Source organism: Podarcis filfolensis (assembly GCF_964270895.1).
Source record: "Podarcis filfolensis genome assembly, chromosome: 14".
In the NCBI taxonomy this organism is placed as follows: domain Eukaryota; kingdom Metazoa; phylum Chordata; class Lepidosauria; order Squamata; family Lacertidae; genus Podarcis; species Podarcis filfolensis.
The window spans coordinates 13,520,722-13,535,999 of record NC_139616.1 but is presented as its reverse complement, the minus strand read 5'-3'; the positions used below and the strand labels follow the sequence as shown (position 1 = coordinate 13,535,999).

Here is a 15,278-nt window from a genome sequence, read left to right as displayed (position 1 = left end):
CAAAAACAAAACAAAAGCACCTCACAACAATATTGTGGCAAGCTGAAACATGACTTTGGCATGACTTCACCTGATTTTTGGCATGATGGGTCCAAATTGTGCCAATTTGGACGCCTCTGAATACATCCTCAACTCTTTTGGATGGGGCATTGCCAGATTTGGTGTAATGGGCCAGACCTGCGCCAAGTTGGATGGCTCTGAAGGTATTGTCGCTTAATTTGGTCTGATGGTTCCCAAGGGGGAGCCAGTGCTCTTAGTCTACATTTGGATGCCAGGCATCATTTCGAAAGAAGGTGGTGGACTGAAATGTGACTTTGGCATGACATTACCCAATTTGGTGGAAATGGTGTTTTGTGGCCATATTTGGATGCTGTTGGATGCACAGAACCCTCTGTGTGTGTGCACGCACGCACGCACACACACACACACAGCCCCAAAACTCATACAACCCTTTTAAAAATCAGAATTTTCTTTGTTTTTTTAAAATTAAATTCCTAGGCAGCACCAGGCATTCCCCATTAGTGTATTCATACTTTGTGATTCCCAGCAACTGGTATAGTGAGGCATAGTACCACTGGCAGTGGAGGTAGAAACATAAGCTCTGGGAGTGGTTGATGCATTTGAACCTCAAATAAGTGTAAGGATTCCCAGCTTGGGTGGCTGTGTAAACCAGTCCTGTATCTCTCCTTTCTTGTTAGTCTTCTGCATAATTTATTGTGTTCCTTTATTATCAGTGTTATCTATTCAGTGTAATGCCTCCCTCTTTCTTATACTAATTATCAAAACCCAGCAATAGACATCACAGACTTACTGTTGCTAAATTGAGCACCTAATATTTCTTTTACTGGCATGCACCATTTATGAAGGGTTTCTTTTGTAATACAAATGTATCTTTGTTTCTAGGCAGTGCCACAGCCTCCTCGCACATTTGAAGAATTTTTAGTCTCTCAGAAGTTGGTAGGTGGTTTTTAAAAATAATAATACCCGTATGTATGTGTGTTGTCGGGGGGGGGGGGAGGTTAGGTCTGGGGAGAACAAAGTTTTGAGCAAGGACCTTACGAATGTATACCCTGAGAAACAAGTTTAAATGAGGATTGCATTTCAAGCCCTCAGGCAGTGGAATGTAAGAACAGTGCAGAATTGGAAAAGCTTACATAGAAAGGCACTCCTGTGGTTATTCTACATTTTTCATATGCAAGTTTTGGAAGAAATGTAGATGTTGTTACCCATTTGTTTTTTGGAACTTACGCTTTAGTGATTTTATTGCCTTACATTTTGTCCGATTTTACCATTGTGATATATTCGATAGAGTGCTAGACCTGAACAAGGGAGAACCAGGGTTCAAATCTTCTCTCTGCCATAAAGGTCATTGAGTGTGCAGCTTTGGATAACTCACTTTCTCTTACCTAACCTACATTACACAACACATAGTTGGGACTTTGAAATTTTTTGCTACTGCAAGATGAAGTGATAGCTGCCTACTTAGATACCTTTAGATGTCCTGGCTCCCACTCAATGTTGAAGTCAGGTGGTTGTTTCTACCAATATCTTGAATACTCATATCATGTGATACATAGGCAAAATGATGATCCAAAGCACAGCTAGTGCTACACATGACTACACAAGCAAAGACGTTGATCCAACAACAACACCCCTGGTGTGAGCACAACTTGGCACGGCAAGCAGTTCTGGTCTTTAGACTGGGCAAGCGATGTGGCACTTCTCCAAGAAGGATGCAGCTGCCTTATCTGTTCATGCTGGCACTGGTGTCTCTGTGACCTAGGCAATGGAGGAAGCATCACTGCCTCATTGGAGGCAAATGGGACAGGTGCGGCAGTAACCTCCCTTGGAGAGGCAGGATTAGATGTGGTTTCTGACAACTCCAGAGGCAGAATTGGTGGCATGAAAGGCAAAGTGGATGAGCTGGAACCAGCCTCTGACAGCTCTGGAGGGGCAGCCCATATCTTGCACTGCGGAGGCTAATGGGAAGATGGAATGGGGCAACAGACCCCACCACCATCACAAGAACCCTCTCCAGCATCCTCTTCCTTGGGCTCTCCTGACCCAGCCAGAGACCTTCCCAGCCTACTAGATCCTTACCCAGAGTTACCTGTTTGCTGCTACTCTGTTCTCTGACTCGACCAATCCCCCACGCCCAGGCCCATGACAGAGGCTTAAAGAAATTCATGCAAGATAATGTGAACAATGGATAATGCTCACAATAGATATGAATCTTGTGCAGTATGCTTCTGAATGCCAGTTGCCAGGGATCAAAAGCAGGAGAGGGCAGTTGTGCTCATGTCCTGCTTGTGTGCTTTCCATAGGCATCTCGTTGGGCACCCTGAGGAACAGAATGTTGAACTAATCAGGTCTTTGGGCTGATCTATGCACCAGTGCTTTTCTTATGTTTGTTGTGAAGATAAAATGTGATAATTCCATTTAAGTAAACCTAAGCTCTACAGAAGGATCAGATAAAGATGTATAACTTCTCCCCCCTCCCCAATAATTTTTATTAATTTTTTCCAAATATCTTAAACACAATACAGCTTAACAATATTTTTCTCCTTTCAATCTATATCTTATCCGAATTAACTTCCCTCCACCCCTCTTCTGGCTTCTCTACATTGCTCTTAAGCGTGATTACTATATATACATTCTATAAATGTCTATAATTCCTTAATAAATTTTTGTATTATACTTTAGACATACATTCCTTATTATATTACAGCATTACATCTTGTGGTCTAACCAAATGTTTACAATAAACGTTATGAGTTTTATTTCAGTCCTGTGAGTGTCTTTATTTATGTACAGTTTTCTCTAAGTATACCATCAATTTGGACCATTCTTTTTGGAATTTCTCATCGTCCTGCTGTCGGATTCTTCCAGTTAGCCTTGCTATTTCCGCATACTCCAATACTTTCTGTTGCCATTCTTCAATTGTCGGAATATCCTGTTGTTTCCATCTCTGTGTGAGGAGTAGTCCTCCTGCTGTTATGGCATACAGGAAGAATTTCTGATCTTCCTTTTTAATGTCCTCTCCAACCATACCTAGCAAAAATGCCTCCAGGTTTTTATAAAAGGTGTACCTAAATATCTTGTTTAACTCATTATACACACTATCCCAAAAAGTTTTCACCTTGTCACACAACCACCACATGTGAAGAAAATTTCCCTCTTTTACAGTGCATTTCCAACAGTTCTTATTTTTCATTTTGTACATCTTTGCTAGTTTGGTGGGTGTTAAGTACCACCTATACAAAAGATGTATAACTTCATTTTGGGATTATGTTCTCTGGATGGTGTATGAGAGAACTTACTAAAGACAGACATAGGCAGTACTATACTAAAAATATATATGATCCATTTGTTTTATTTATTATGTATTTACCACCTTAGTTTCTATCCCACACATGGCACTCAAGGTAGCTAACAACAGTAAATCCATTATTTAGCAAAACGTTCACAAACTTGTTAAACATCACCATACTCTAAAAATCTATTAGCATTTGTGAATAAAATTTATTTTAGTGGAAGAATTAAGCACGCACACACACTCTGCTATTCAGGTAAACTGGATAAAGAAAGCAAGTGCTTAATTTTGGCGTGATGATTCTGTGTATGTATGCATGTAGGTGTATGGGTGTGTCTCTGTGTATATATAAATATTTGTTCCTTAACATTATTGTTTGTCAGATTTTCAATAACTGTTATTATTGCAGGATGATTGGCCACGGTTTCCCTACATGCCAGAAATGGATACTCAGCCTTTGGTTGCCAAGTTAAAAAAAGACTATGCCTTGGAGACTATTACAAAGTTTCTTCATGACAATGCTCCAATATCCACTAAAATTATCTCTGATTTGGAAAAGAGAATGGATGAATGCAAAATGAGAGTCCATGAACATGCTGATGTCGTACTTTATTTGGAATCTAAAGAATCAGAAAGAGATGACCAAGAGGGTGTTATTATAGAGCAAGGTAATAATTATCCATTGAGTTATCAGTTACAGCCAATATCCAATTAGTGTCCTTCTGCTGAAGACATCCACACAGAGGGGGACAATTTCAAGTGATTCCTTTTCCTCCCTGCAACCTCCCTACACACTCGCTCTGGAGCAGATTTTTGGTGGCGTGCAGGAGGCTGCAATGGTGAGTGAAAATTCCTGAAAATTGCCTTCCTCTTCATTGCCTTCTGTCTGTGAAGAGACACCAACTGCATACCACCCCGTTATAAGTTTCACACTTTGAAACATATCCTTATTTTTTAATGTTCAGTTGCTTGAAGGAACAGATTTTAACTGTGTAATGTTTATTACTTATTTGCATAGGGGAACTAAATTATCAGCCCAGATTTAGATATAATGCCAAGTCAAACCATGGCTTAGCTCAGAGCAGCAGCAGGAATGGAGGATGAGCAAAGCAGCTATGGCCTTATATCTGGGAGGTCATTTGTTCATGCTAAGTCATCGTTTGGCTTCATGTTACGTTCCAACTGGGGCTATGTACCGTATTTTTCGCTCTATAACACGCACCCGACCATAACACACACATAGTTTTTAGAGGAGGAAAATCCGTAGGCATGCCACCCGTAGGCAGTCCCTCCATAACACGCACAGACATTTCCCCTTACTTTCTAGGAGGAAAAAAGTGAGTGTTATGGTGCAAAAAATACGGTAAATAATATCCAAAGGGGGAGTTGTGCCAGTCTCTTGCAGCAAAACAAAAGAATGTTTCACAATATTCTCTCTATGGTAGTGTAAGGAGTCTAGTGCTAGTGGACAGGTGAGTTTTAATGTTGTGCAACAGAGGAATCCAATGTGACAGTGGCCCAACATATTATACAACAAAGTTACCAGCAAACAGCTTATGCATTCTCTCATGCAACATTCCCCTGGCAAATTTTGTCAGCAGAACAAGTATACTGCTAAATGACTCACTTAGTGCTGCATTGAATGCAACTAAATTGAGTCTTGCAGCACCTTAAAATAAATTTATTATAAGCTTTCATTGACTTCAGTCCACTTCAACAGATGCATGAAGTATTATATAGATATAGATATATTTGTAAATACAGTGGTACCTCGGGTTACATACGCTTCTGGTTACATTCACTTCAGGTTACAGACTCCGCTAACCCAGAAATATTACCTCAGGTTAAGAACTTTGCTTCAGGATGAGAACAGAAATCATGCTCCGGCGGCACAGCGGCTAAAGTGGTGCTTCAGGTTAAGAACAGTTTCAGGTTAAGAATGGACCTCCGGAACGAATTAAGTACTTAACCCGAGGTACCACAGTAGTGAGATCAGAGGGAAATTAAATTCAGAAAACTACACAGTGGATCGTTACATAATAAACTGTTGTAATTCACCAAACTGCTGTTGATGACACAAACATCCTGACATTACTCAGCTAATTAACACAAGCTCCTTATCCTCTGGTAATATTTAGACAACATTTACTGCCCAGAACATTAGGCTCAAGAAGTGAAGTCTGGCTTACACCAATAGAGATATATTTTCCTTAATAGCCAAAGTGAGTTTTCAAAGCAAATTTACATCTCATCTAAAAAAAAAATTCCCCAAAATATGAGTGGTGTTTTACTCTAGTCATTAGCATTACTCCCTGAAGTACCCCACCTTTCCTTAAAAACAATTTAGGAGAAATTTAGACTTCATTACAAACACATTTACTACGGAACAAGTTCATTCAGTGGAACTTACTGCTGAGTAAATGTATGTAAGAATTGGAATTTGTGGTTGTGGGAAGTCATCTACAATTGTGTACTGAAAGTGGTTCTGTGGTCCAGCTGTTAAAAGCTACTATATACATATAGGTAAGGCAGTTAGCATAAGTCAGGAATCTAGCTCAGTTCCCAGATCACTGGCTGGTCATTTCAGTGAACCAAGATTTCTATACTACACATATTTGAAAATGCAGTTATGGCCAAAATCTGTATTTGTTTCATGAAATTGAAAATTAGTGATACATTCTAAATTCTTCATACTTTCTTCCTTTCAAGACACTTGTCTTCCTGAATCAACAAGCAGTTTGCCAAGGAGGAAGAAGAAAAAGAAGAAAGTGCAGGTATTGTACTCGTTGGTTAATACATACACCCCATTTTACTCATTAGGAGCTGCCGGCTGATAACTTACCTGAAATTGAAGCACCTCACTAGTATCCCTGAAACAAGTGCAGAAATGATTATATTTCATTTGCCAGAGAGGGCTCTTTTGTTTAAATTCTCATCAACCTCACCAAACACAAATGCCATGGATCACTGTGGGACATGACAGTTAAACTGGCGGAAAACTGATGTAACATTTTGGGCCACAATATCAGCATAATGAGGTGGTAGAATGGACTTCCATTTCAGACTTCCACTGGGGGGTCTGATGCTTCCTGCACATTAAAAAAAAAAAGACCATATCAGAGAAAGTACTGACTTTTGCTCTTGCTGTGCTAGCTTTGCAAAGTGCTTTGTTACACAGAGGTGCATTCAGAACTGTGATTTTCTCCCCCTCCACCTTCAATGATACACTCTATTCTGTTACCCCAGTTATGTTTTCACCGCGTTACCACCTCTACTGCATATGCAGCAGGTATGTATAACCAGATGTTGCACTGGTTGGAATCCAGTGACAATTGAAGGGCCACAGCCTCCTCATTCTTAATTTACAGACACTAGTAACTTTGCAGCGGGTAGACATCTTACTTAAAGTACAGTGGTACCTTGGGTTATGTACGCTTCAGGTTACAGACTCCGCTAACCCAGAAATAGTACCTCGGGTTAAGAACTTTGCTTCAGGATGAGAACAGAAATCGTGCTCCGGCGGCGCGGTGGCAGCGGGAGGCCCCATTAGCTAAAGTGGTGCTTCAGGTTAAGAACAGTTTCAGGTTAAGAACGGACCTCCAGAACGAATTAAGTACTTAACCCGAGGTACCCGAGTATGCCTATGCATACTTTTTTTGTAGTGGCTCAAGAAATTAAGTGGGAAAATTTGCTCGTATTCAGAACTGTACAACTTTAACACAATTAGCACTGTATTCAGTATCAGCTCTGATATGTTTATGGTGTAGATGCTGCCAGATGCTAGTTATGTGTGTTTCTCTGATCATCACTAATTCTCTCACCTGGCCCCAAGTAAAAGGCCTTGAGTAATTTTATATGTCCACACAGGTAACAACACTGCCTAGAGAATCCACCTTTTTTCATAGCAGATAATTTCAAATTTCACAGCATTTCTTTTCATATATTTCCAGCAATTATTATTTTTAACAACAAAATATTGATAGTGAAGCAGATAACATGTACCTTTACCACTCAGCGCATTTAGCATACTGACACAATGCTTTTGTTTAAAATGTATTTCAGATTGCTACAGATGCCGTAGACCACACAAGTTCTAAAAGAGTTGAGGTAATTGTACCAAATATGCTGCAGAAGTCAATCATAGGATTGTAGAGTTGGAAGAGACCCTAAGGGTCATCTAGTCTAACCCCCTAGCATGTAGCCCCCCCCTTGACATGGGTGGCCTCTCTGTGGCCTGGGACCTCCAAGGTGTTTTTGATTGAAGACCGTAAGGTCCTCCGTGGGACATACCAGGAGAGGCTGTCCCGTAGGTACGAAGTGTTCATTGTGCGTTCTGACACCTCTTTTCCTAGAAAAATGGCACTGCATATAAACAAACATGAAACTTCTTGCACTAGGAGAATGTTTAATTCCTCTGAAACTAGGGGAGAGAAGCAGTAGAAGGGACAACTGTGAGCTGACTCAGGGTCAGACAAGTGGTGGTGCTTTTGTCTTTCTCCTGGCTCTTTATCATAAGACAGTTGATCTTGCACATAATTTCAGTGGTGGAGGAGGAGACAGTCTTTTATAAATCACCCCTGATTATTAACTATTACATGGGGTCAAATTTAACATTATGTTAAACATACACATAACCTTTAAAATAATAATGGTTAGAATTTGCTGCTGTCTTTTTCCCCCCCAGCAAAAACAGACCACTTGATATTTGGATTAATTCTGCAGCATCCATTCCATTTCCTACTCCTTAGCTGCTTTGGGGCAAATTGCTTCTGGGAGAGGATTTTTATCAGGAAATTATCACTGGAGAAGGGACGCAGGTGGTGCTGTGGGTTAAACCACAGAGCCTAGGACTTGCCGATCAGAAGCTCAGCAGTTTGAATCCCCACGACGGGGTGAGCTCCCGTTGCTTGGTCCCTGCTCCTGCCAACCTAGCAGTTCAAAAGCACGTAAAAGTGCAAGTAGATAAATAGGTACCACTCTGGCGGGAAGGTAAACGGCATTTCCATGCGCTGCTCTGGTTCGCCAGAAGCGGCTTAGTCATGCTGGCCACATAACCCGGAAGCTGTATGCTGGCTCCCTCGGCCAATAAAGCGAGATGAGCGCCGCAACCCCAGAGTCAGCCACGACTCGACCTAATGGTCAGGGGTCCCTTTACCTTTACCTTTATCACTGGAAGAAGAGGGTTCAACCGTTGGGTGCTAGAGTCTCAATATTGATCAGGATCCTGTATAGCTCCTTTTTTGTTTCTTTTATTTTACAGAAAATTTACATTTATAATACAATGGGAATCATCAGCATAGAAGCTATAGCCGAAAAAGTCACAGAACAACCAACAGATTCTCTCTGATTATTACCTAAAATAAAGAGGTTTTACACAGTAGCCTGAACATAGCTGCTTTTGTCTAAAAAAAGTGGATAGTTTTGAGCTTGCTTTTTTTAAATGTACACTTCATGTAACTTATTGATACCAAGTATCAGAACTAGAACATTTCTCTGAGATAAACAATTAGAAGCATACTTATTAATGTGGGTTTTCTTCTTCATTTTAGAATTACAAGTTCCCTGGTTTCAAGCCAATGAAAGTCATGAAACTACCAAATCACCTAGAACCCGCACAACTCTGGGATTCAGTTCTTAAAGTCCAAACCTTCAAGGTATAAACTTTGTATTTCAGTTTAGGTAGCAAAACTTGCTGATGTAAAATATTTTTAGAGCTTAAGATAGATCAATTTTGATACGTGGTTTATATCTGAAACAAGAAAAAAATGTTAACAGTTCTTTTAAGATTGCATGACATACTTGAGACATATTATACATTCAAGTCAGTAAGAAGCCAATTACATCATATGAAAGCCTATCGTCCACTGTTAAAATCCACATAAAATGCATTTTATGTCTTCCACTATTATATTTTGGGTCTTTTGCTGCTATACATCCTTCTGTACCTCCCTTAGCAAGATGTATTCCATTTTCTTTTTGCAAATAATGATAAATTTCAGATAGCATTAAACATAATATGCAGAGTGATTAATTCACTCTATTTTATTAACAAGTGAGGAAAGTGTCATGAACAGCAGAGCAGCTATTGTTAATTGAGCCTTGTTAAACAGGAGCACAGGACTGGGCTGGCTGGTTGCCAGATTCATCTCCCAGTTGCTATAAGTATTTTGCCACCTTGGCCTCCCAAAGAACACAAACTCTTGGGCCTGCTGTTAGACTTTTTGGTATGCTCTTTTGTGTGCTACCTGCTTGGAGAATATAAGTTTGGAGAATCGTTCCTGTGATACTTTTGTGACTTCATGACAGAAAGGACATAGCCTTCAATCCAAGTAACATTTTGTGTGTTATTGGAAATGGAAGTGCTCCAGCCTCTGATAATATATTATTCTGTGATTAAAGAAGCAGCAGTGTTTGATGAAACATAAGAATTGATCCTTGGAATATCTTTGTTCTTTTAGTAAGTTCATATGTGGTATTTTAAACTTTTCGTCAGTAGGCATATTAACATTGTAAATCTGAAAATGTTTTAGAATTGTAACGTCGTCCCCTCCCTGGTTGTTTTCCAGCTTTATAAGGGAGGGGAGAACAATGCTTACAAGCATTTGTTTGTAAAAATATATATTGCTTGATTGTAAGAAAATCTCTAGGCGGTTTACATTAAAATGGCCAGCAAACTGGTTAAAACTAGCATTTAAAAATATTGAAAAAATGATTAAAATCAGCAGTAGCTAAAAAACAAATAAAACATTTTTATCATCACCCTTTAATTTGGGCTCTACATCTGCAAAAGAAAAAGATATTGCAACATGTTAAACAAACAAAACAACCCTATCCAGTACCTGTAACTATATATGGAGCTTGGGGGTTGTGCATACACCTACCAATTGGTTGGATACCATAAACAGCTTTCAAGCAGCAGTTACCTGTTAAGGGTATGGCAACATTATGTTTGTTCCCCATTGCTCATTGTTTCCAGAGCGGTGATCAGCACCATTGCTTAGGCTCATCAGTTGGGAGGGCTGCTATCCTTACTGATCTGTGACCTGGAGTCTATATCTCCAAACCCAGAACAGAAATTGTGCTTTCAAAGGGGATCAACCCTTCCTGTTTGGTCCCAGTAATCCTTGGTTCAACACAATCTGAGATCTGTTTGCAAAACCTATTTTGCAGTGCAATTCTATACATACCTGCTCCCAGGAATGTTGGGAATAGAATTGTATCATAAATCTGCATAATATATGCACTTCCACCTTAAAATTTGCAGATCAGTCTTCTCACTTTTTGCGGCGGGGGGGGGTACTTTTGTACAACACTGTATAACATTCAGACTGAAGAAGTATGGAAAATTTTGAAGCTTTCTCAGTACTTTTTGACAATTTTTTTGGTCCAAAGAAATATATTACCCTGGCTGTTACTTTCACATTAATACTATTTGAATATATCTAAATTATTTTTGCTGTACAGCTGTTACTTTAAATCATCACTTTTTCTTTTCTCTATTAATACTTTTGAAGCAGGCAGTAAATGTTAGTTTAAGATAATTACTGCATGTTTATAGCATAATGTCATTTTATGGATTTGCATTTTTCCTTGAATTTACACATTTTGACAAGGTGTCAGGTTTATTTATTGCAGCCATTATTCATTTCTTGTCATTTGTTCAAGGCCAAGTAGTATAAAGTATGAGAAGAACCAGATTTTTTGGCGCGCGGGGAGGGGGGGGGAGGTAATGACTTTAACCCATTTGAGCTAATATTATTATTTTGGTCTAACGGATATTCTTACAGATCTGTGCCAGACTTGCGTTTGCAAATACTGTCTTTAAGAAGCCAAAAATTAATTAGGATCTAAAAATCCAAATGGAAGGTTTTAAATTTAATACCAACAATCAAGGCCAATTTTTATAATCCCATAAAAAGTTATATGATTGCAGAGCATAAAATGATTGCTTGCTATTGAGAAAATGAATACTGACCCAAGCAATTACTTGGGGTCAGTTTTTAAAGGGTTGTATAAGGTTGCAGCTGTGGAGTGACAAATAATCTTGTAGATGCATAGCAAAGGACACAATGAACTATAATTTGTTAAGTTCAATGCTGTAAAAATAATTTTCCAAAGCATGACTTGTGTATAAATAATGCAGTGACATTTGCCTAGGCCTGTCAGATGCCTTGTTTTTCATCGCAAGTCCACCAAGATCCTTTCAAAAGGTTACAGTCGATTTGCATGACCACTTCCTTATTTTTACATCGTGGGACCTAATTGTAGGATCATGATGCTTCAGACTCCCACCACCCTAGGCGGTTTGGAAGGCATCCTCCACACCATGTATAGCAATTGTAGCAACGCAGGTCAAACGTTGACTCCTTTTTTGAATTTAATAAAGTGCCCTTGATGAGCGGTGCTTACTGAGTAATAATAATAAATCTTATTTATACCCCGCCCTCCCCAGCCAAGGCCGGGCTCAGGGCAGCTAACAAGCAATAATAAAAACAAGTTGAATGAATACAACTTAAAAACAAGATTAAAATACAACATTGAAACATTAAAATGCAGCCTCATCACAGGAGGAGAAAGGAAAAAAGAAAGAGGGGGAGGGAATCAAATTGGCTCCAAGCCAAAGGCCAGGCGGAACAACTCTGTCTTACAGGCCCTGTGGAAAGAAATCAGATCCTGCAGGGCCCTGGTATCATGAGACAGAGCGTTCCACCAGGCCGGAGTCAGTGCTGAGAAGGCCCTGGCTCTGGTTGAGGCTAATCTAACTTCCTTACGGCCCGGGACCTCTAGGGTGTTGCTATTTTTGGACCTTAAGGTCCTCTGTGGGGCATACCAGGAGAGACGGTCCCATAGGTATTCATGCATAGGATTGTATGGTTAATTGTTTATAGCAGTAGTTGCATTGGGCAAGCATATAGATGTATGTTACGAATCCCCTACTTTTTCAAAATGAAAAGCAGCTTTAGGGAGCAGCAATTTGGAGTGGAGCAGAAGAACCTTCTTAACTGTAGGAAAATGGTTGTTTGTGCCTACATGGCAAGATGGGTGCGTAGGTGGAAATTTACAGCAGCCTGACCTTCTGGCATGGCAAGCTGCACTAGGCATGAAGAGCGCGTGAACACTGCATGCTTGGTCAGTGATTGGTCCACATAGTACAGCCTCACGGTGGTGTGATGCCCATGTATGGTATTTTGTCTTTATCTGCCGGCTGATACAATGTTGTATGTTTTTCACTGTTCTAAATAAAGGTTGGGCTGTAGCAGTGTTAGTTGGCGGTTGCTGTTAGACCCCTTCAATTCATCTTGGCGTGAGACTGATTATTACTGATGACGAGCAGGCCCTCGTCACTTAACAACTTTCTTTCCAGCTGTTTTTCTTGTCAAAGTCCTTCCCCCACAGTGTGTTCACCACCCCACCCCACCCCATGCGTGGTCCCTGATGCATGTTTATGAAGAGCAACTCAGGGTTCAGTTTGGGTGAGAAATGGCTGGTGTTGAAAGGTGAAATATATAGAGTGGATTCCATGCTCTTTATTCAGGAGGTGAGGAGGAATGGAATGTTCCCCCAGAAAATCTGCTTTATATACATTATTTACACAATGGGCCCCACGTGATTGGCTAATTCCGGGATTCACCTATAGGCCAATCTGGTTGCGGATTCACTTCTCCCTGGAGCCGGATTGGGTGGCTCCTGTGGACCAGTCAGACTGCTGCATTCTGAATCCTGTTGTACTAGGACCAATCAGACTGCTGCCTTTTGGATCCTATTCAACTCAGTACATAACAAAAGGATTAAGAAAGTAGTTATACACCCCGCCTTCTTGCTTCTGTTCTCACAATTGTAGCCTCCTGGGGTTGCATTTTCCATTTTAAAAAGGAGTTTGAACTTCATATCTTTAATATATTGTTGCACACCACCCCAGTCTCCAGGTGGTGCAAGATATCAAGTAAGGATCTATAGAATGGAGATGCTCAGCTTATGGTCAGCTCCAGGCACTTACCCAGAGTTCGTGTTTCCTTTGGAATGAGGTACAGCAGAGACTGTGGTGTCTATGACATATGGTTTATTTACACATATATAAAACCTGAGCCTACAATGGAGGGGTTCACAGCATTAACACCCCCAAAGGGGCTTGTTTCTCCCATAGCCACAGCCTTAGATTCAAATAGAAATCAAACATGATTTCTTTCCAGTTTCCATTCTTTATTTCCAGTGTCTTTCCATTTCTTACTCTTTCCAGTTTGCTGATTTTTCCTCTGGCTCTCATCACTTCCCAACTCTACTCTCACACCTAGTTTTTTTTTCTGTTGAGGGAGTGGGGCAGGGATTAGAGGGGTCTCTCCCCCTCTCTCCAAACTTACAACAATATCAAATTGATCAGTCAAGTCTGTGATGCTCAACAACACCATATTGAAAAAAACACCATGCTTTAATCAGGGGCACACCCTTTGAAGTATATATGTTTGGGACTGCATAAAAAAGGTATTGTTCATCACTTTGTTGTAATTATGTTTATTCATATTTTTTTTAACAGGGAGTGGATACAAAAATTCTGAAGAAATTGTTTATCTCTGAAGCATCCCTTGCAATTTTACAGGATTGCTTTTGGTGGTGGTTTCTTCACAAGTTCAAGGTATGAAGACACAGAGCTTTATTTTCATTCTTATCCAAATTAAAAAACGTAATTCGAATATATAAAATTTCTTGATCATGAATGAATCTGTGCTCACATACATGGAAATAACTGCTTCCCTTTGACTGATTTGTATTGAAAGATAAACAGAATAAGTCCCACAGAGAGTGATAATAACCCTGAAAGAGTGTTCCATTTGTGGGGTAAATAACCCATACTAGAGAGCTTAAATTTGACACCCAAGGTGTGTGCAAGTGCTATAACCCTTATGTCATGCCTTGGACTTTTCATATATGAGATGTAAGCCATTGTTTGGATTATCAGTGCAACAAAGAGTGAAAGCAAGCAACTTGGGGTAGGTACAACATTAACTGCAAAAATTCCACTTCTCTTTCACTCTCTCTCTCACACAGAACACACACACACACACACACACACACACACACACACAGAGAGAGAGAGAGAGAGAGAGAGAGAGAGTGTTTCCTATGTCATGTAACCTTTTTAGCTCCAAAATCACAATCATGATCACTCTGAAGTTCCTGTTAATTCATACATTATTTCTACCACCTGTGCTTAAAATCAGTGCTAAGTGAAGCAATGAAATATTAATGCTAATAATACCTTTTCCTGATTTATTTCAAGCCTGATCAAGCTGAACAGGACCACCTTTTTGATAGAATATCAGACAGCTTTGTGGCACTTCTCTTGAGTACTCCCAGTTTCATAAAAGATCCTTTCTTTCAGGTAAAGACACTAATAGGTATTTTTCAATCGTGAGTGTTGCCCCAGAATACATCCCTTTGGCATCCTTATATAAAAGTATATACTTATACTTTTAAAAGAGGCCCCATGGAACATGTGTACTCTGTATCCACAGGGCCTCTTTTAAAGGACTCGCCCTGTATATCCTTATTCTGTACACTATCATGCTGCCTCTTAAACTCTTTTCGGAGATGAAGATACCCAGATCCTTTAGCTGCTCCTATGTTTTGCCTTTAGCTGCTCCTATGTTTTGCCTTCAAGTCCTTTTATGGTCACTCTTTATACTGGTGCCAGTGACTGCATCCTCAGCCATTGTCTAAGGTCCAACCTACACTTTATGGGATGTGTGGGTACTGTCACCTCACTACCCCCAGGTAACGTTGCTGGAAAAATAATGTATTATATACAGGCTTGGGAAATATGGCACGTACGTGATAATGTGTAATTATCACTGGTTCTTGCAGAGCTTGTCTTGAGGTCTGGGCTGGGCGTCTTATTAGAATAAAGTTATAAACTCAAACAAAAGCAGCTGGTCCCTGGTTGGGGGGCCCCAGCCAGTTTAGTCCTCTG

At 40.1% G+C, this 15,278-nt stretch overlaps 1 protein-coding gene across 4 annotated transcripts in view; it reads left to right on the top strand.

The window, feature by feature from the left end:
* FAM227B (family with sequence similarity 227 member B) overlaps window positions 1–15,278 on the top strand; it is a 106,893-nt gene that overhangs the window by 1,894 nt on the left and 89,721 nt on the right. For all 4 annotated transcript variants that reach the window (XM_083586672.1, XM_083586673.1, XM_083586674.1 and 1 more), the window contains exons 2-8: window positions 904–957; window positions 3,723–3,981; window positions 6,023–6,087; window positions 7,376–7,420; window positions 8,863–8,967; window positions 13,845–13,943; window positions 14,589–14,690. In XM_083586672.1, the coding sequence (XP_083442798.1) occupies window positions 904–957; window positions 3,723–3,981; window positions 6,023–6,087; window positions 7,376–7,420; window positions 8,863–8,967; window positions 13,845–13,943; window positions 14,589–14,690 (729 nt within the window). The remainder of the gene's footprint in view (window positions 1–903; window positions 958–3,722; window positions 3,982–6,022; window positions 6,088–7,375; window positions 7,421–8,862; window positions 8,968–13,844; window positions 13,944–14,588; window positions 14,691–15,278) is intronic.